General features: G+C 39.6%; 1 protein-coding gene across 1 annotated transcript in view; it reads right to left on the bottom strand.

Moving 5' to 3' along the window:
• The window catches only part of THADA (THADA armadillo repeat containing), a 418,709-nt gene that overhangs the window by 63,144 nt on the left and 333,364 nt on the right, over positions 1-22,201 (bottom strand). Inside the window, exons 32-35 of the mRNA XM_074286698.1 lie at positions 4,802-5,193; positions 3,528-3,652; positions 2,520-2,592; positions 72-225 (exon numbers count right to left, since the gene is read on the bottom strand). Coding sequence (XP_074142799.1) covers positions 72-225; positions 2,520-2,592; positions 3,528-3,652; positions 4,802-5,193 — 744 coding nt within the window. The remainder of the gene's footprint in view (positions 1-71; positions 226-2,519; positions 2,593-3,527; positions 3,653-4,801; positions 5,194-22,201) is intronic.

A 22,201-nucleotide genomic window follows, 5' to 3' on the forward strand; every position in this document is an offset into this window, starting at 1 on the left:
TTTGTATTTTGGACACTTTTAAATCATGTGCTATTAGACAATTTGGTACTCAACCCTGTCAAGGTGCTCACCAAGAACCGGCTGTTGGCTGGTCAGGAAAAATGGTGTGATGCTGACGAGGACTTCGGCAGCTGCCAGTTTGGTCTCTGTCTGGAGCTCGCCTCCACAACAACAGGCCACTAATTGGACCCACTGCTTCAGCTCCATTTCTATTGAGGGCAAATTCTGAAAGAAAAGAATATATTGTCAGCAAGGTAAGGAGTATAGCTCAGGATCGGGACTGCTAGAGCTGCTCTTTTAGCCACGCCCATAAGGGGGAGAGTGGCCTTGGGTCCAGAGCCAGACCAAAATAAACCCCCTAAAAATCATGGTAGGACAGATAGGAGGAATGCCCAAGAGCTGTCAGTCCTTCAGTACAGAACTGAATTCTCCATCATCCTCAGACAACATCTGCATTGGTCTTCTAAACAGACACATTGCTTACTATAGCAGCACTCTATTTTCCATGCCGTGAAATTAAGAACGTGTAAACAAAGATCCATTTTTGTTTTAACCTAAAGAGGGGATTTTGCAGAATTTAAGTTAATTACTCATTTATTCATTTTTTTACTCCTCAAACTGGAAAAAAAAAATCTACCTTGAGTCTTTTAAAATCTTTAATATTTAATTTTTCATAATTACATGTAAAACCAATTTCTAACACTTTTTAAAAACTGAGTCTTTTAAAAAAGCTAAAATACAAATATTAAATAAGCCAATTGCCAGTTCCCTGGGTAATCCTGAAATTAAACTGAGACTTCAGAGACAGAATGATGTAGGTTCAAAAGAAAAAAGACTTATTTGTGATGGCAAAAAATTGGACATGGAAGGGATGCCCATTAATTGGGATATGGATGAATAAATTGTGTCATATGATTGTGATGGAATACTATAAAAAATAATGATCAGGAAGAATGTTTTTGAAAAACCTGGCAAGACTCATATAACTATTGCAAAGTGAAGTGAGCAGAACCAAGAGATCATTGTGCATAGGAATGGTAATAGTATAAGAATGATTTGCTCTGAAAGTCTTAGCTTTTCTGATCAAGATGAGGATCCAAAACAATTCTAAGGGATCCATGATGAAAAATAATGCTATCCACTTCCAGAGAGAGACCTGATGAACCCCGAGTGCAGAACAAGGCATATTTTTTGTTCCTTTTTATGTGTTTTCTTTTATAGCATGAGTAATGTGAAAATACATTTTGCATGAGTTCACATATATAATTGATATCATATTGTTTGCCTTCTCAAGGGGTGAGAAAAGGGCAGGAAGGAGGGAATTTGGAATTAAAAATTTTTAAAATGAATTAAAATTCTTTTACATGTATTTGGGAAATATATAAGGAAAAAATATAAATATATATTTTTAAAAGATGCAGGTTCAGTACCTGTATGTGATATTTACTAGCTCTGTGACCTTGGGCAAATCAATAGATCTTTAAGAATTAAAGTAGAGGTGAGCTTCCTATTTGCATTAACAAAGATGTTCTCTATACCCATGAAATCAAAGCAAAAAAGGTTCCTATGGCTTAAAAATATATGAAATACAGTATCTGATTTTAAGAAAAATCAAGTGAAAATAGCACCTATTTTTTGTGAGTGATTTAACTCAGGACCAAAAAGAATTGAGTTCTTAAGGTGAATAACATCCTGTTACCGACAGGGCAGATGAGGCTAATCACTCAGTTCACTGGTAATGACTACGGCATCATCTCATTGGTTGTCGTTCACCTGTAATAATTTTTCTATGCTGCTCTTCCCCACCCAGCCCCGATCTCTCTTCTGTTTAAAGGTATCAGCACAGGAAGTTGCTCAGCATGAGTAAATCATCCTGGCACCTCTGTGGATGGTTAATCTCTAAAGCATGCAGGATTCAGGCTGGTTTGTGCTCAGACCCACCGGAAGACGAAGGGGTGGGATTTGAGGTAGAGGCAGGGGTGAGTGAAATACTTAAGACTAGAGCATCAGATTTCTTCGCTTTGTTCAGTGCTTTAGACTCATTCAGCTGAGTCCCAGGCCTGGCTTCCCAGGAGAGAAAGGGAGATGAATTTTAGTGGAAAATGCTGTCAGGCAGGGGCAGCTAGGAGGTGCAGTGGATAGAATACCAACCCTGAAATCAGGAGGACCTGAGTTCACATCCAGTCTCAGATACCTAACATTTCCTATCTGTGTGACCCTGGGCAAGTCACTTAACTCCTATTGCCTCAGCAAAAAAAAAAAAAAAAAAAAAAAAAAAACCAGAAAGAAAGACAGAAAAAGAAAAAAGAAAGAAAGAAAATGCTGTCAGGTTGGTAGATATGAACTAACAGCCCCAGAATGGAAAGAGATACAAACACATAAATTGACTTTAGTTATGCTGAAAAAATTCATGGAGAACTATCTCTATGCCTTGGTATGTCTTCCTTTTGGGGAAGCTCTTTTTTATTGACAGGGGATCTAAATGACCTTCCTTGAACAGAAAGTGGACCAAGTCTTACCTCTTTATTTTTCTGTACGTGGTGAGTGACCATTTTGGAGGAAAGCTTCAGAGCTTCACTTTGAATTTTGATTCTGGGGAGAAAAGTAGGAGAGAACACAATGATAAAATGAAACTGATGCTTCCTGAGTTATCTACTTTTTTTTGTCTTGACCAGTGGTTTTAGTAGTAGTGCAGGAAACTCCTAGTGAAGGAACTTCTCCAATGCAGACTGGAGACTGCTTTGCTGGCATATAGAAGGTACTTAATCCATGTGAGCTGACCTACTGACTGAAACTTGTAACCTTGGAGAGACAGCCTGTAGCACTGAAGGTTAGTGATCTACCCAGCCACACAGCCAGTATGTGGCAAAAGGCAGAACTTAACGTCCAGGACCAACTCTATTCACTGACTCCGAAGTCTGCTCTCCATTAACTATACCACACTGCTGCTTATACTATCAATATTAAGTAAATAAAATAATCTTCTTACTTAAAATAGCTAAGCAACTGCATAAAGTACTTCTAAACAATTATAAAATATTTATAAATAATAAACTTGTAAATAATTATAAATTACATAGGCCATATCATTTTAAGCTTACAACCACTGTGGGGGATAGGTGCTATTTTTATCCTCATTTTATAGATGAGGAAATGGAGGCAGACAACAATTAAGTGACTTGGCCAGAGTCATCCTATTAGTAAATGTTTGAGGTAGCACTCAGTCTTTGTGACTCCAGGCCCAAAGTTCTCTCCACTGCACCACTTGGCTGTCTCCAGTTAGTAAAAGAAAGAGAAACAAAAAATATCAATAAAATGAGAGAGAGTGGGGCAGAGAGAGGAAGAGGGGGAGAGGGAAAAGAGAGGGGTACTGAGGGAGAGAAGGGGAGAGAAAAAGGTAGGAGGGGAGAGCAAGAAGAAAAAGGACAGAGAGAGGAAAAAAAAGAGAAAGAGAAAGAGAGAGAGAGAAAGAGAAAAAGAGAGAGAGAGAGAGTTAGTTAAAGGCAGCAACAGTTAAGTGACCAAACCTGTCATTTGAAGTATTTGCAATATCCATTGTCCAGGTCAAGAATTCCTTTGCGGTCTGGTGGATACAACTTTCAATCAGAGGAAGCCACTTGCTGATATCCATGGAATGGAGAATGTTCAAAACCTATAAATATAAATTAGAAGCAAAATGAATGAAAGAAGAAACAATTACTTAGAGCGGGGAAGAGTGAATGTTTTGTGCTCCCATAAAATATCTTATACCGATATGGTCCTTACGTCCCATTTTAAGATCACCAGCTTCCTGAAAGGTGGAGAAGATTATCCTAAAATCATAGATTGGAAAATGAGCTATGGTGAAAGTTCAAATTACATTGAACTAGGGTTAGAAAGAACCCAGATCTTCAGGTTGTTAGAGCAGGGACCCTCTGTCTTCACATTTTACTCTGAGCATACAGAGTGTGATTTAATTAGCTGCTGTATTTCATTACTGTCCCCCCTCATCACTATCATCAGACAGCTTTAGTAAATGCTTCTGTGATCTCACAGCCATCTTGGGCAACATACAAAGAAGTAAGTCATATCATCCTTGTCTTGTGAATACTAAATCCAGTGCACTGCAAGTCAATGTCATCCTTGCCCTGTGAATACTAAATCCAGTGCACCGCAAGTCAATGTCATCCTTGCCCTGTGAATACTAAATCCAGTGCACTGCAAGTCAATGTCACTCTTGTCTTGTGAATACTAAATCCAGTGCACTGCAAGTCAATGTCATCCTTGCCCTGTGAATACTAAATCCAGTGCACTGCAAGTCAATGTCCTTGCCCTGTGAATACTAAAATCCAGTGCACTGCAAGTCAATGTCACTCTTGTCTTGTGAATACTAAATCCAGTGCACTGCAAGTCAATGTCATCCTTGCCCTGTGAATACTAAATCCAGTGCACTGCAAGTCAATGTCATCCTTGCCCTGTGAATACTAAATCCAGTGCACTGCAAGTCAATGTCACTCTTGTCTTGTGAATGCTAAATCCAGTGCACCGCAAGTCAATGTCACCCTTGCCCTGTGAATACTAAATCCAGTGCACTGAAAGTCAATGTCATTCTTGTCTTGTAAATACTGAATCCAGTGCACTGAAAATCACTATCATCCCTGCCCTGTGAATACTGAATCCAGAGTACTGCACTCCTTAGCCTACAGAGAGCCTTTGAGCCATACCCTACTTTTAAAGAAGCAATGCCCCCGTGAACTCCAAAGGAACAGGAAGGACTAGAATGGGGGTGGGGGGAGAGAAGTAACCAAACAAAAGACAGCACCTTGGCCAAGCAATCTTGGTGTTTTTCTTCCATGGCCATCTTCAAGAGCTTCTCCCCTACATCAGGGAGGAGGGAAGGCAGGAAGTCTTTCTTTTCTCCTGTGTTCTGCTCTGGGACGGCTGGTGTCACCAACGGCAGCAAGTTTTCCAATGTCAGCAGGCGCACTTCAGGGAAGTCAGACTGTAACAGCTGAATCAAAGAGATGGGACCGTCCTTCATCTTCTCATTGCAGTCAGTGGCTGTGGCAAACATGGCGGCTATCGCAAGTCTGGTGAGGCTCTGCAAATACTGGATCAGACCAGGAATGGCAGAAGAACAGGGGATTCCAGTTTTTAGTTCAGATTCAGAGATGACCGTGCCAACCTCTTCCCAGAAGCCAAAGATTTTGAGACCTGAAAAGCAAAAATCGCAAGGAAACTTTCTGAGAAACCAGCAGAACCTCCTTACATTTAGAACTAGAACTACGAGGGGTCTCAGAAGCCCAACAAGGCCAGGCTCCCAGGGGTCTCCACTTGGGGTTTTCTTGGCAAAGATACTGGAGTGACTTTCCATTTCTTTCTTCCGTTCATTTTTTACAGATGAGGAAACTGAGGCAGACAGAGTTAAGTGGCTTATATTTATACAGCTAGTAAATGTCTAGCCTGGGAGGATAAGTCTTCTGGATTCCAGACTCAAGATGTAGCAGGTGCCCAAAGGAGTTAGCAGTGAACTCACTGCAGGTGTCTCTGACTTTCTCGGTAAAGCAAAAAGCAAAATCCTGAAAAGGAAGGGGGATGGAGAAGAAATGATGTAAAGAGCTAGGAGAGACAAGGTTTTAAGACAGCCATTCTATGGAGCATCACAGAGTTAATCAGGAAAGAATAACATCCCTTGCTGCAGGGAGGGCCCAAATTTTAGTGGCTGCAACCTACACGGGGAAGGGACTCCTCTGGAGGTATTCATCAGGGTACAGGATGGAAGGGACAGCCTAGGCCTGGCGTCTGGTGTGGCTGGAGCAGTTCTGGACAAAAGGGCACGAAGGACAAGGGTGGAAGATGTTATAGAGCGGACTGGTGAAAGAGAGGGTCAAGACTGTAAATAAAGCAAAATGGCGCCAGACAGAAGCTCAGAACTAGTTACAAAAAAGGGTAAAAAAGGCAATGCTAAACTTTGATTATATCAAATTGAAAAGTTTTTGTACAAATGCAGATAAGATTAGAAGGGAAACAATAATCTGAGAAAACAGTTTTATACTTAAAGATTCTGATAAAGGCCTCATTTCCAAAATATAAAGAGAATTGACTCTAATTTATAAGAAATCAAGCCATTCTCCAATTGATAAATGGTCAAATGATATGAACAGACAATTCTCAGATGAAGAAATTGAAACTATTTCTAGCCACTATATTATTATTTTTTTTTATTATATATATATATATATTTTATAATATTATCCCTTGTATTCATTTTTCCAAATTACCCCCCCTCCCTCTATTCCCTCCCCCCGACGACAGGCAATACCATACATTTTACATGTGTTACAATATAGTCTAAGTACAATACATGTGTGTGAATATCATTTTCTTGTTGCACAATAAACATTAGAATCCGAAGGTACATGCAACCTGGGCAGACAGATTGTAGTGCTAACAATTTACATTCCCCTCCCAGTGTTTCTTCTCTGGGTGTATCTACCTCTGTCCATCATTGATCAACTGGAAGTGAGTTGGATCTTCTCTATGTTGAAGATTTCCACTTCCATCAGAATACATCCTCATACAGCATTGTTGTTGAAGTGTATAGTGATCTTCTGGTTCTGCTCATTTCACTCAGCATCAGTTGATTTAAGTCTCTCCAGGCCTCTCTGTATTCCTCCTGCTGGTCATTTCTTACCGAGCAATAATATTCCATAACCTTCATATACCACAATTTACCCAACCATTCTCCAACTGATGGGCATCCATTCATCTTCCAGTTTCTAGCTACAACAAAAAGAGCTGCCACAAACATTTTGGCACATATATGTCTCTTTCCGCTCTTTAGTATTTCTTTGGGATATAATCCCAGTAGTAGCGCTGCTGGGTCAAAGGGTATGCACAGTTTGATAACTTTTTGGGCATAATTCCAGATTGCTCTCCAGAATGGCTGGATTCTTTCACAACTCCACCAGCAATGTATTAGTGTCCCAATTTCCCCACATCCCCTCCAACATTTGTCACCATTTGTTCCTGTCATCTTAGCCAATCTGACAGGTGTGTAGTTAGCCACTATATTATAAAGCAGCAGTCACTAAAACCATTTGGTATTGGCTAAGAAATAGATCAGTGGCATAGGTTAGGTTCACAGGGCAAGATAGTGAATAAAAATAGCAATCTAGTGTTTGACAAACCCAAAGATACCAACTTTTGGAATAAGAATTCATTATCTGACAAAAATTTCTGGGAAAACTGGAAATTAGTAAGGCAGAAACTAGGCATGGACCCACATTTAACACCACATACTAAGATTAGATCAAGATGGGTCCAAGATCTAGGCATAAAGAACGAGATCATAAATAGATTAGAGGAACATGGGATAGTTTACCTCTCAGACTTGTGGAGGAGGGAGGAATTTGTGATCAAAGGAGAACTAGAGACCATTATTGATCACAAAATAGAAAATGTTGATTACATCAAATTAAGAAGCTTTTGTACAAACAAAACTAATGCAAACAAGATTAGAAGGGAAGTAACAAATTGGGAAAACATTTTTACAGTTAAAGGTTCTGATAAAGGCCTCATCTCCAAAATATACAGAGAATTAACTCTAATTTATAAGAAATCAAGCCATTCTCCAACTGATAAATGGTCAAAGGATATGAACAGACAATTTTCAGATGATGAAATTGAAACTATTTCCACTCATATGAGTGAGTGTTCCAAATCACTACTGATAAGAGAAATGCAAATTAAGACCACTCTGAGATACCACTACACACCTGTCAGATTGGCGAAGATGACAGGAAAAAATAATGATGAATGTTGGAAGGGATGTGGGAAAACTGGGACACTGATGCATTGCTGGTGGAGTTGTGAACAGAATCCAACCATCCTGGAGAGCAATCTGGAATTATGCCCAAAAAGTTATCAAACTGTGCATTCCCTTTGACCCAGCAGTGCTCCTACTGGGCTTATATCCCAAGGAAATACTAAAGAAGGGAAAGGGACCTGTATGTGCCAAAATGTTTGTGGCAGCTCTTTTTGTTGTAGCTAGAAGCTGGAAGATGAATGGATGTCCATCAGTTGGAGAATGGTTGGGTAAATTGTGGTATATGAAGGTTATGGAATATTATTGTTCTGTAAGAAATGACCAACAGGAGGAATACAGAGAGGCTTGGAGAGACTTCCATCAACTGATGCTGAGTGAAATGAAAAGAACCAGGAGATCATTATATACTACAATAATAATACTATATGATGATCAATTCTGATGGACGTGGCCATCTTCAACAATGAGATGAACCAAATCAGTTCCAATAGAGCAGTACTGAACTGAACCAGCTACACACAGAGAAAGAACTCTGGAAAATGATTATGAATCTCTACATAGAATTCCCAATCCCTCTATTTTTGTCCTCCTACATTTTTGATTTCCTTCACAGGCTAACTGTACACTATTTCAAAGTCCGATCCTTTTTGTACAGCAAAATAACTGTTTGGACATGTATACACATATTATATTTAATTTATACTTTAACATATTGAACATGTATTGGTCAACCTGCCATCTGGGTGGGGGGGAAGGAGGGGAAAAATTGGAACAAAAGGTTTGGCAATTGACAATGTTGTAAAATTACTCTTGCATGTATCTGGTAAATAAAAATTATTAAAATAAAAAAAATTAAATTTAAAAAAAGGTAACGCTAGAAGGTTATGATTAGAGAAATTTCAGAGTTCAGAATCATGTAAATAGCAGAGTTATGGGTGAGGAAACGTCACCAGCAGCATCATTCTGAGCATCTTTGTGTGTGAATTTAAGTATTTGCCCTAAAGTCCAGGTTGGTCTTGGGACGCTGTGTACTGTTTGTGTTCTCCTGGGAGAACACAGAACTCTAGTGGGACACGACCCTGGTCTGGCTGGGGCCAGTAGGCAGGAACCAGACTGGTCAAGAAAGGAGCCAAGAACGAGCTGTGGCCCGACATTAAACTAACCAAATTTATGTCTGAGGTTGTACCCGAGGCTCTCCGTGGCTTTGCCTCCAAAGAACTCTAGTAAAGATATGTTCTCAAAATGGGCCTTGAATGCCAGGAAAATACACCTTGCTAACATAATAAATGTCAGTGGATTGCCCACAATGGTACCAGATAATGGTTCTCTAAGCAGGATTCAGGAAAAGATGTTGATGGCTTTTGATAAACTTTTCTTATTTTTTTCCACCTGAAGTGATCTGCAACTCACTCTGGATATATCAGCAAGGTGTCACGGTGGTCAACAACAACAACAATTGACAATGCTTTACATATAGAGTATTGGTCATGAGGCAGCTAGGTGGCACACAGGATAGGGCGCTGAGTCTGAAGTAATTCATCTTCCTGAATTCAAATCTAGCTTCAGACATTACTAGTTGTGTGAAACTGGGCAAGTCATTTCACCCTGTTTGCCTCAGTTTCCTCATCTGTAAAATGAACCGGAGAAAGAAATGGCCAATCACTCCAGTATCTCTGCCCCAAAAAACCCAAATGGGGTCACAGAAATGACTAAATATCATCAAAACAACAGCCCATTCACAACAGGAACTATTCTAGGCTTTCATCTCAAGCCTCCCACAGTACTCCCTTGTCCCCTCTCTCTCAAGCTGAAGACAAGGTCCCTTATCTCAGAGGAAAAATGGTTTTCTTGTTTTATAATTCCTTAAATTTATCTCCCCCTATTTCCTCCTTTATTCCAGGCTCTACCAGAGAAGTGGCCTTCCTCACCAAGGCCAAGTTTTCTGTATGTACATTTGATTCCTTCTCTTCCTGTTTTTCCTCCCCCTATTATCACCTGGCCCCTTTGTTTTTTTTTTTTTTTCCCTAAATACCTTTGCCTAGAAATATGCTCATATTTCTGCCATCTTTAAAAAAAACTCCCACCAGATCCCACCATCGCACTAGCTAGCATCTTATATCTTACTTGTTTTTCTCTGCCAAACATCTTGAGAAAAGGTCTATATTTGCTCCATTCCCCTTCCTCTCTCTTCTTCAATCTGCTCATTACTTCATTACTCAGCTGAAATTATTCTCTTCACCAGTGATCTCATAATGGCCAAATCCAATGGGCTCTTTTCAATTCTCATCCCTCTTGACTACTCTGAGATAGTCTCTCCTCTCAAGCACTTCATAAATGTCCAATGATTAACAGACACAGATTTAATAAATATTCAATGACTGAGAATAATCGCCAGATGTATGAACAGCATTTTATTCTGATTTGTGTCATGTGGTACTGGGTGAGATTCAAAGCCTAGCTTTGGGGGACTATTTCCCCCTAGAACTTTAAATCAATCTTTTCCATGAATTCAGAAAACCTGCCAGCCCACCTTTGCTGCTCGTCCCCAGACAGTGAATAAATAAAACTCTAAATGAAAGACCTGCCTACCATAAACTGTTGCTTGTCCTGGGGTAAGGGACATGACTGTGGTCAAGAATCCAAAGATGTGACCAGACAGGCCACATTCACTGTAGTTCTCATATGCCCAAAGGCAAGTTTATTTTTTGCCCTCATCTAATTTTGTTCATATCCTTGCACTGCTTGTCCAAAAGTTCTTCCCTATTCTGGAAATGGTTTTCTTTTAATTGGGAAAAATATGATTATAGTTCTCTGAATGAGTGAGAAAATCCACAGGAGAGAACTTAAGTGTGTGAGAGAGAAAGATCTTGTCAGTAATAAGTTTCTCAAATCTACCTGTGAATTACACATACATCTCAACACTACTCTCTGATAAAGTGATAAAATCCAACAACGGGCTCAAAGACAACGCTATGTATCTTTCTCTGAACAAATGTGTTGTTAAAACGGGGCAGCATAGTTTTGCCAGGAATCTGAGTTTTCAGAAATAATGACAGTAGGACTTGTTTCATCCTGGAGATCCAGGATTATCTCACCTCAGGGCCAGGCCTGAGCACACTGGTGTTGCTTAGGAGCACTGGAAGTAGAAGCCACTGTGATCCTTCTAAGAACTCAGAGAAATGGCCCGAGAGTGAGGAATCGAAGAATGAGAATTCTAGGGCTGGAAAGGATTCCAGTGGCCGCCTTTCTTAGTCCAACACAGAAAAATACAACATATCCAACACCTGGCCATGAGTCTTCATGATGACCAGGCAGTCCATTTTTTATAAAGATCTCATTGTTAGAAAGTTTTTTTCTTATCAAATCTATATTTGTTCCTTAGCAACTTCCAGGTACTAGTCTTAATTCTACCCTCTGGGACAAAATAGAAAAAAGTCTAATTCCCCTCCACTTTAAGGCCTTTCAGGTACGTGAGAGAAGTGATTTTAGTTATTGGTACAAAGGGGAGGAACGGGCAAGGGGAAGTACTTGATTTAGTATTTGATTTGGTATTTCACTTAGCAATGGTATTCAAAGCCCTTTATGGGTAGAACTAAGATAATCCTAAATCCAGAAAATGATTAAATCACTTCATTCAAATATTGGTAAGTTTCTTTTAAAAAATAATCCTACAAACTTTTAGGAAAGAAATGCAGCACTTTTTAGAAAGAATCCCATCATATTTCAATGTTCTGAAGCTATCAGGTAAAGTCAGAGTTGAGCACATTAATTTAAAAAAAAAAAAGAACTCAAGGCCAGATTTGCTAGCAGCAAATAAGAGAGGGCAGGGAGAGGGTTTGGGGAATCCCCATCTGCCTCCCACATATGTTTTTTTCTATGTTAACTGACTTAAAGTTGTTATCAGGCAGGATAACAGATATATTTCAAGTTCTTTTCTAATGATCAGAATAACTAGGCTAATTATAAAAATTATTTGAAATGCTCTACCTCCTTGCCTTTGCCTCCTAGTCTCTCTGGCTTCTTTTGAGACTCAATTCCAACCCTCCCTTGTGTAGGACACCTTTCCCAGTCCCCCAGATATTAGCGTCTTGCTCTCTGAGATCACCTTCCGTTTACTCTGTGTATATAATATACATGTACACATACATACATATATATGTATATATAATTATTTTTCATGCTGTCTTCTCCAGTAAAATGTGAGCTCCTTGATGTCATCATCTAGGTCTTTGATTCTCTTTGCACCCCCAGCACATAGCACAATGACTGGCGCACAGGAAGTGCTTAATAAAAATATTTGTGTTAACCGAGTAAAGGACTACTTTGCAAACTTTGTAGATTTTCACATCTGGCTCATGTAATTTTTAATGAACTATATAATATTTTAAGAGTAGCCACAGAACAAAATGGGGAACAAAATTGAGTTATGGCTGGATGCTGGCTGATTTAATAAAAACCTTGGTTTTAAGGTTTCTAGGAAAAACGGTTTCCTTGTATTACCCTAAAGGGGTACCTGGCACAGCTCACTCTGGGGAAGCGGTGGGCTGAGGGGCTTTTGCATTTATTTCTCTCAGCCTTGTTTTCTGGGCTTCTCATAGCCTTCACTCTCCCACAGGTCAAACTCCTTAATCTCATTTTCAGGTTTTTCCTTAAAGGAACCTCCAATATAACTAACATTTATATGGCAACCCTCTTCCCAACAACCCTGTGAGGTAGATCAGGTGAACGTTATCTCTATTTTATAAATAAGTTAAGAAGTTCTGAGAATGACTTGCTGATGATCACACAGTATGTGCTGCAGGGTTAGAACTTAGGTTTCCTGCCTACAAGGCCAGGGTTGTACCCCCATTTGCCAGGGGAAAATATGGTTTATTTTAGTGGGCAGGGACAGTGTATGGGGGGTACTTATGGTAGGCCCTAACAGGGCCAGGCCAGAGGGAGGGCCCAAAGAAAGGGGTGCTATGGCAAATGGGGTAGCATCAGAGCAGGCTGGCAGGGGATTGTGACATGTGTCAGTCCATGGGCTGCTGTGATAAGAGAACCTCGTTTGCAGCTGGTGACCAGACTGGCAGCCCTCTAACTATGGGCCTGGTCCTATACACTGACACTGCCGAATTTCTAATATCAGGGAGTGGATAGCCCCTTTTTGTCAGTTGGTGGGGAAAGAAAGCACATTGGTAAGACCAGTTTTTGAAAAGTGCCTTGTTGGATCACTGGTCTGACAGACCCCTGAAGAATCCAAGAGCTGGAATGGGAATTCAATTCAAGTGTCCTCTGGATTCTCTAGAGTACCCAGGGTTCGACCCGGGGGGTGACCCGGGATGGCCCTGACAAAATATTTGTGGATAATAATCTTCAATACTCTTCAAAGGACCACAGGTTGAGAACTGGAAGGGACCACAGAGACTGTTTAGAGCAATTTCCTCATTTCACAGATGAGGTAACTAAGGGCCAAGGAATTTAAGTGAAGTTCTTAATTGTTAATATATCATGGACCATTCTGGGGAGGGGGTTATACTCTGATGAAGTGTATGGAGAGAATAATGTTTTTATATATGGTTATGCAATAAAACATATATGGTTACAAAGGAAATCCATTAAATTGAAATCATTATAAAAAATTAGAAAAAAAAAATCATGTCAGGTTAAGAAGCTCTTGGCTAGAGAAGTAGAAGAAGCAAGATTTGAACCAAATCCCAACTCCAGAGTTGAAATTTTCTAGTTATTCATCATCTTGGAAGATCATGGTATAAATTCTGTTCTTGAAGTAGGAGACAAAAAAATGAAGCAAATGGCTATGGGATTGGCTTTTTACTCACAGCTTTTCCATGAACTTCAGAGTCTAGTTACTTATATGCTTATTGGACAGATCAGCTTCTAATTAGCCATATCTCTTTTGTCCTTTTTGTCCAAAGGTCATTCCTTTTAGCAGAGAAAAAAGAAGAAATATAAGAATTGAGGAGCTCTGTATTCTCTGGACTGTCCATCATTAGTGGTCACCAGTCCTAGTTCTTCTTTAGCTTCCCTTACATAACTTATACTGAAATTCTTAGCTCAAGGTATATATAGCTTGCTGCAGAAAAAAAAGAAAAAATGTTAATTTTTCTAAGGACATGGGATATAGACCCAATATTGAGACAGGCAGAAGCATGGAGTAAATTCTATTTGACGGTTAGAGAGAGGAAAGGAGGTGGCCCTGAACAGCAGTAATCCCAGGATTAAGGCTTGGTCAAGTTCTGCTTCTTAATACCCAAGTGGCTTTGAACATGTTTCCTCACCTCATCTGCTAGCAAGTGGGGTAATAATTTTTGCATTACTAACTTCATATCTACCAAAATCCTATTAAGAACTGAAGGACTTCTGAGTATGAGTTTGGTGACTGGCTATATTATGGCCTCCAAAGACCCATCCAGTTAAATTTGGGCAAGTTCATCATCTAAAGGCTGGTGATGAGATGAGGAAGGGTTTGGGGAGAGGGGTCCACAGTTAACTCACAAAACAAGGGCAGATGTTGCAGTGGATAGAGTGCCAGGCCTGGAGTCTTCTTGAATTCCAGTTTGACTCTAAGTAAGTTACTTAACCTTGCCTGCCTCAGTTTCCTTAAATATAAAATGGGCTGGAGAAAGAAATAGCAGCTACTCCAACATCTCTGCCAAGAAAACCCCAAAAGGAGTCCCAAAAGTCAGCTATGACTGAAATGACAAAACCATATATGAAAGTGTGGAAAGGCGATTAACTCTGGCGAGGGAGCTATTCACTCTGATGAAATCATATATCTCCCAAAGTCACAGAATTGTTAAGGAATGTACAAAAGTGTTACATACATGTAAGAAATTATTAGCGGCATTGCAAACAATTGCTTTACTAACTCTTACCCCACTAGTCATGTCTTCTCTCCGGCCTTTCTTCCTGGGTCTCCATCTACTTTGCCAATACAAGAGTTATTTTTTCAGTGTTGCATCTCTGTATCTTTCCAAATCTCCATCTTTCAAGGCCTCAAGTTTCTCATCGGATAACTCTAGTTTTGCTAATATTTTCCTGTAGCTTACTTACTGTAGTTGGATTCTGGTACTTAATTACATTTACTTGAACTATTTCATTTGCAAAAATCTTCTCTTACAAGGGAGCTAGTAAGCTCTTACAGGGCCTGTCTTCCCCTTTCTCTGCCATCCCAGACAGAACTTCTCAAGTTCTGAAAACAGTAACAGGAGAGGGTAAGTTATACTCTCTCTGCTATTTATTTTCCTTCTCACAGTGTCAGAGTTAGTCCTGTGAATCACAGTTTTAGATCTGAAAGACAGCCAGTGATTTACCTGATCTTCCTTCTGGCTAGATGGTCTGTTGTACACTCTCTAGAAACCATCTTTCCCTCTCTCAAATTACCTTCACCAAAGTGCTCTCTGAACATACTTCCTGGATTGTTTCATATGAGTTTATTTTAAAATACATCTCCACACAACAGCTGCCTTTATCTGGTCTGTTGTTTTTGAATGAAATATACCCATTTAATAGTCATTGTTAAGTTATGAGAGCTACCCTATCTAATAATAATAACAGCCAACATTTATATAGTTAATATAGCCCTCCCATGTGCTAAACTAAATGCTTTACAATTATGACCTCATTTGATCATTACAACATTTCCATTTTTTAGGTGAAGAAATAAAGGCAAGCAGATTAAATGACTTACTTAAATTCATGTAGCTAGTAAGTGTTTGAGGCTGGATGTGAATTCAGGCCTATTCATGCTGTTTCAACTTCCTCCAAATCTCAGATTTTTCCAAAGCCAAAGTAACTCCCCTTCATTATAGTTCTCTAGTTCAGCTTGTTTATTACCTATTCTTTGTGCACTTATGAATAGATAACTGAAACCAAGGTATTCATTGCTGGTTCTCTTTTTGGAGATTTACTTTTGAATTACAATTTCAAGGGGAAAAAAAAATCTAATCTCAGTAAGAAAAAAATTATTAAATTACTTTCAGAACTTTTCCCAGGGTGATAAAAACATGTCAATATACAACTCTGACATCTACTACTACTTCAGACTATGAACTCTGAGAATAGAAAATGTTTTTGGTTTTTTTCCCCTTATTTGGAAAATGAAAGAGATGGGAGAAATGATCTCCAAGAATTCCTCATTATTAAATTTCAACATTTTATATTGAACTCCGATCATCTAACATATTTCTAAGAATTCACTCACTTTAACCCAACATTAACTTAGTAGCCAGACAATTATATCTGTTTCTATTTTTCATCCATGGAGAGATCCCTTCCCCGGAGTAAAATATTCATCATTAGTTCCTTTCTCCCATACTCTCTGAATTTGCTTCATATTTACTTTATACTACTGATATAAACATCTATGGAAATATTGTTTCTCCCCAGCAGACTGTAAGTTCCACGAGGGCAGGATTTGTTTCCTTTTTGTCTTTGTGTTCCCAGAGCTTAGCATGGAGACTGGCCTGTTACAGGAACTTGATAAAAGCTTTTTTGAGTGAATGAATGAACTACAGAAGACACAAATCTGGTGCTTATTTGGGGGCTCACTGTTGCCTGGGAAAGATGCCTTTGGAAAAAGAAATACAAAGATGCCTTTGAAATAGTGGCAGATTTTTAGGGAAAAGCAGCAAAGTTTATGAGACTAAAGCCTGGATTTCCTTGGAATTTCATAACTTCAGGCGCAGGCTCAGAGGCTTCTAAAAATATGCTTCCTATTTGCCTTTCTCTCCTGAGCGGAGCTGAAAGAGTGGTACCAACTGTACCGCATTAAATACATGTGCACCCTGGGCTGATAAAATTTATGACCCAATGAAAAGATAAGAATTGTTTTTAATTTATTCAGATGGAGTTGGTTAAATTTAACCTCATTAGACCAAATAATCAAAGCAGGTGTTTGTAAGTTGCCAATGTTTTTAGTCTCTGTTAATTGTTTGGCTCTGCTTCCTAGGAACTTAGGTAAAGGAAGTTAAAATATCATTAAAATCAGTGACCTTATATTTATTCTGTCACACATCTATTATTCAAGCTTTAGGCACTTTAAATACAAGCATTTTTTAATGTCATTCACAGGCCTTGGCCATTTAACCCTTCCCAACATCTAAGCCGCCCTATGGGAAGGCTTCCATTACTATTCTAACCTTCATTACCTAAATACAAGCAGTATAAAATGAGAGCCTTTCCCCCTAATCTTAAACTGATCTACAAATTCCACCAGCCAGGCACTGAGAAGTATTCTGACTTTGTTCTAAATGCGGGTCACTTTAAGATGTTTAGAGGCAAAATAATGATAATAAAAACAGTCGCTCACATTCCAGCTAAAACAAAACGTTTATTGCACTTGGCAGGACTACTGCATCTGAACTATAAATCTCAACTAACAAAGAAACCGCAATGCACACCAACCAAACCGCAGGGTGTTGGGATGTGTTTTGCAAAGTGGCTGCAGGTAAAATTTTAAAAGGAGAGAAGTGTCTGGTTCTGTTAAGTGGCCCCACCTTCTCTCTATTAACTGCCTGACAGAGTCCCCTGGTGCGCCCTCGAGTCATTCTGTGTGCTGTTAGCTCTTGTTAGGGAACAGGAACACAGGCAATTAAAACGGGCGAGTAGTTGGAGGCTACTGAAATGGGGACTTCTCCCTCCCTGGGGCCAGTCAGCCTCGCCTGATTCAAGTCCTGAAATTTTGTCCCAGTCCCAACCTGTTATTTCATCCTCACAGAAACTTCCTCACTGATAGAGATCTCTCTGTAAGTCTGTAATTTATGGTCTTGGAGTCACCTGAAGTGCTGAGAGAAGCTAAGTGGCTGCCCATGGCCCACCGCCTCCGGACTGCAAGCCTGGCCTTCTCTCTGCTGGACCCAGGGACGGCCGAACCCTTAATGATCATGGGCATTTATGGGGCGCTGATTTAAGGTTTGCAAATAGCTTCACGTGGCTAATTATCTCATTTCATGTGTGTAGCTACCTATGAGGTTAAGGTCTACAGGCATTATTATTTCTGGACCAGAATGGTCCCTTCCTGCTCTAGCCACCTAACCCCATATACCTTTATCCCAGCCCCTTTACAATTTTCCTTTATGCATCAACCTTCACCATTAGCATGTAAGCTACTCGAGAATAGAGATTCTTTTGATAACTTGTATTTGTATTTTCAGAGCTTAGCCAAATGTCTGGAAATAGTAAGGTGTTTAATAAATATTCTTTTTTTTCTTCCTTTCTTTTTCTCCCTTCTTTTGTCCCTCCCTCCTTCTTTCCTTCCCTCTCTCTCTTTCTTCCTACTTCCCTCTCTTTTTTCTTTCTTCCTCCTTCCCTCCCTCCTTTTTTCTTCTTTCCTTCCCTTCTTTTCTTTTCTTTCTTCCTCCTTTCTTTCTTTCCCTTGTTCTTTCTCTTTCTTTGTTTCTTCCTCCTTACTTCCTTCTTTCCCGTGTTTGTTCATCCATTCATTTTTTTCTTTCTTTCTTCCTCCTTACTTCTTTCCTGTGTTCGTTCATGCATTCATTTTTTCTTTCTTTCTTTCTTCCTTTATCTTTCTTTTCTTTCTTTCTTTGTAGTTTCTTTCTTCCTCCTTCCTTCCTTCTTTCTTTCCTTCCCTTGCTCTTTCTTCTTTCCTTCCCTTCTTCTCTCTTTCTTTCTTTACTTTCTTCCCTTCTTCCTCCTTCAATCTTCTCTATTTATCTACCTATCTATAATTTTTTTTCTTACTCTACCTATTTCTGATTCTATCCTTCTACAATATTATATCACACTGCCCTTTAGAGAAAGGCTATTGTTTCTCCCTCATCATGGAAGAGGACCAATGACATGAGGAGGAGGATGGCTTCACTTGCAAGTGAATTGGGTTTAAATGAGGCAACTCTACTCTCTCCTTCAGGGTCATCTGAGTCCAGTGGCAAGACATAGGTCAAGACCATTGGAGATGGTCCAGGATGCAGTGGGAGCCTTTGGCCTTTTTCAGTTAAGCTCTTTCCCAGGTTTCAGTTTGTCTGAGGCAAAGCCCATTCAGTGATTAAGTAAGGTAAGAATTGAGGCAAAAGATGACCTAGTTTGCCTTCACAAAAGAATCAGTGCAGGAGGGAAAATTTCAGAGTTTCTGGCCAGAACAGAAACAATTGCTGTTTACCTCCTTCAGAGTCATCAAAACTCAAACTAGGACCAAGTGAGGGTTGGCTGGGAACTATTATTGGCCAATCACTGAGAGCCAGAGTGATTTGGTTTTAAAGGTAGAGTCCAGTGGCTCCATTTAGATCAAAGTATGGTTTTTCCAGAGAGAAAGAAAGAAAGAAAACAAGGGAAGTAAAGAAGGAAGAAAGAAAAAAAAAGAGAGAGAAAGAGAGAGAGAGAAGGAAGGAAGGAAGGAAAGAAAGAGAAAGAACAAGGGAAGGAAAGAAAGAAGGAAGGAGGAAGAAACAAAGAAAGAAAAGAAAAAAACTCAAAACTGTTGAGAAGTACCAAGTACCAAACACAGGAGGAGGAGGAAGACAAGCAGTTGCAGCAGCAGAGAAAGGCAAGCCTTGAGAAAAGTATAACTAGAAGCTCATCCAGGAAAGCTCTTCATTCCCTTCACTTCTGTAAGATCCTCTCAGGCATCTGGTCCACCTTCCTGAGTGCTTAAGAAATGTTCATTGGCTGGCCAAGTTAGTTCCAAGAGAGAAAGGCAGCGACAGAAGCAAGGTGCAGTGGAAAGATGATAGGGGTTTAGGACTGAGGACTCCTTGGACCAGGAATGGGCCTCAGCTTCCTAATCTGTACCATGTGGGTACCATGACATCCCAACTCCCCTATGATTCTCATCATTGAATTCCCCCTTGGTCATAATTAGCAAGCCATGTCTTTGTCCTTATGTCCACCTCTGTACATGTACAGATGTATGAATGGACAGGTTAAACAGATCTGGAGCTCTGGGCTTAGTCACTAAGATCTAAGTTCAAATCTATCCTAAGAAATCGAACTGGCTGGGTGATCCTGAGAAAATTATTTTTTTAATTGTTTTACTTTTTTCTGGTTATACATGTATATTAATTTTTTCAATGCACATTTCTTTATGAATAATGTTGGGTTCTGAGAAAGTTTTTTAAAATTATATATTTACATATTTTTATTATTATTTTTAATATATATTGATTTTTATTATACATTTCTTTATGAATTATGTTGGATCCTGAGAAAGTTTTTTAACTTTGTGCACCTCAGTTTCTTCATCTGTGAAATAAGAGTGATAATAGGACTTCCCCGTGTTACTGTGAGAATACAATGAGGCAATGTTTGTAAAGTGCTTTGCAAACCTCAAAGTTTCACTTAAAATTATTAGTGATTAGGAACACATAGGGAAGAGATAAAAGAATTTAACATTTTTGAATAAAAGATCATGTTCCACTTTGGAAATGGCGTGGTGTGCCATGATGCATACATAGAGTGCAGGGCTTGGAGTTAGGAAAACATATCCCTGAGTTCAAATCTAGCTTCAGACACTGGGCCCAGTGATCCTGGGAAAGTCACTTACCCTGTCTGCCTCAGTTTCCTCATCCATAAAATGAGCTGGAGAAAAATGGCACATAAACCACTCCAGTATCTTTGCTAAGAAAACCCCAAATGGAGTCACACAACTGCAATGACTAAACAACAACATGGTCTGCTTTGCAGATGTATCCTAAGGATCATGGGACTTTTCCACCTGATTTGCTGCTAAAATCTTTCAAATATGTCGCCTCTCCCATTAGCATGTGAGCTCCTTGAGAGAGCATATGTACTCAGAGAGTATTTTGTAATGTATTAATATATTAACAGTACAGTGCTTCGCACATAGCAAGTGCTTCATAAATGCTTCATTTTTCCTTCATTCAAATGCGAACAAGCCTTTAGCCCATATGCAGTTTGTTGGTTTCTACTAAGAAACACGGAAGTGGCGACTAATTAGGATTTCAGAAAGTTTCTAAAATTCTCCATTTGTGTCTGCCGTCCCAGACCAGCGTGGGAGCAGCCTGCCTCCTCCCTGGTTCAACTGCAAGCCTCTCGTCCAAACATCCCCCTCCCGCATCCCATTCAGGGGCTGTAATTTTCTTGGAGAAACTGATATACCGATGATGACAGCTGGATCCAGCAGAGGGAAGGAATCAGGGACTAAGAGTTCTTGTGGTTTTAAACGGCTTTTAAAACCCAAACAAAGTCATGATTTGAAATTGGGGGGGCAAGTTAATGGTGATGGGGAACCTCAAAATTGTTGGGAAGTACCAAGATGAAAGTTCAAGTTACACCAAACACATGATTATCTTAAGCTTTTCTAATCACCTCCTCTCTCTATCCCACTTCCCCGTTCTTATTACACATTTCCCCAGCCTGAAGTGGAGGGGAGGAGGGGGTCATGTGCATCATCCCCACCCCCAAATCTCTTTTTTCCCCCGTTGGGACAGTGGAAAGAACACTAGACTTGGAGCAGGTTAGGAGGTCGGCTACGTGCACTGAGAAGGATGGATGGTTTCAATGGGAACGCTTACAGGGACCAGCAGAGTCCAGTAAGCAGAACCAGGAGTATTAGTACAACAACAATAACAGTGCAAAGAAAAACACGTTTGAAAGAATAAGAATTCTGATCAAGGAAATTATTAGTAACCACAATGCGGAGGGACATGAAACATGCTACTCACCTAAGCTCGAGATGTGACGTTATCCCTTCCACATTGCAGGGGTTAGAGGCAGCCAGCCCCTGCAATGTGGAAAATCTGAGTAAAATTTTTGGCTCTTCCTACCAGAGAAGAAGTTGGAATTTTTTTCTTTTTCTTTTATGGAGTGTTTATTACACCTTATTATAAAATTTGTGTTAAATATCTGGTCATTTTATAACTTTATAAAAGAAATTGTGAATATTTATGGTATTAAAAGATAAAATACGTTGGTATAACAAAACTATTTTATGCATTTCTGAGTTTCTAAACTTCCCATTTAATTTCTTATACTGAGCCATGATATATTGAAACCATGATGGGGAAAGTTGCAATGTGGAAAGGATAACTTATACATTCTTCAGATACAGCCAGGGTGAGAACTGGTTTTGTTGGAACGTGAATAATTGTTACAAGTTTTCTTTTTCTTTTTCCAAATAGGGGAGAGATTTGGGAGAGGTTGGTTATCAACAGGGTTGCCCAAAGGAAGATTAAGAACACACAGAAAATGGAATATTATTGTTCCATAAGAAATGAATGGCAAGATAATTTCAGAAAGGTCTGAAGAGATTTACACGAACTGATGCTAAGTGAGTAGAACCAAGAGAACATTGTACACGGCAGCAGTAAGATGAAATAATGATTAACTGTGATGGACTTGACTCTTTTCAACAATGAGGTGATTCAGGCCAGTTCCAATAGACTTGTCATGGAGAGAGCCGTCTGCATCCAGAGAGAA

Source organism: Sminthopsis crassicaudata, chromosome 2, assembly GCF_048593235.1.
Source record: "Sminthopsis crassicaudata isolate SCR6 chromosome 2, ASM4859323v1, whole genome shotgun sequence".
NCBI classification, from domain to species: domain Eukaryota; kingdom Metazoa; phylum Chordata; class Mammalia; order Dasyuromorphia; family Dasyuridae; genus Sminthopsis; species Sminthopsis crassicaudata.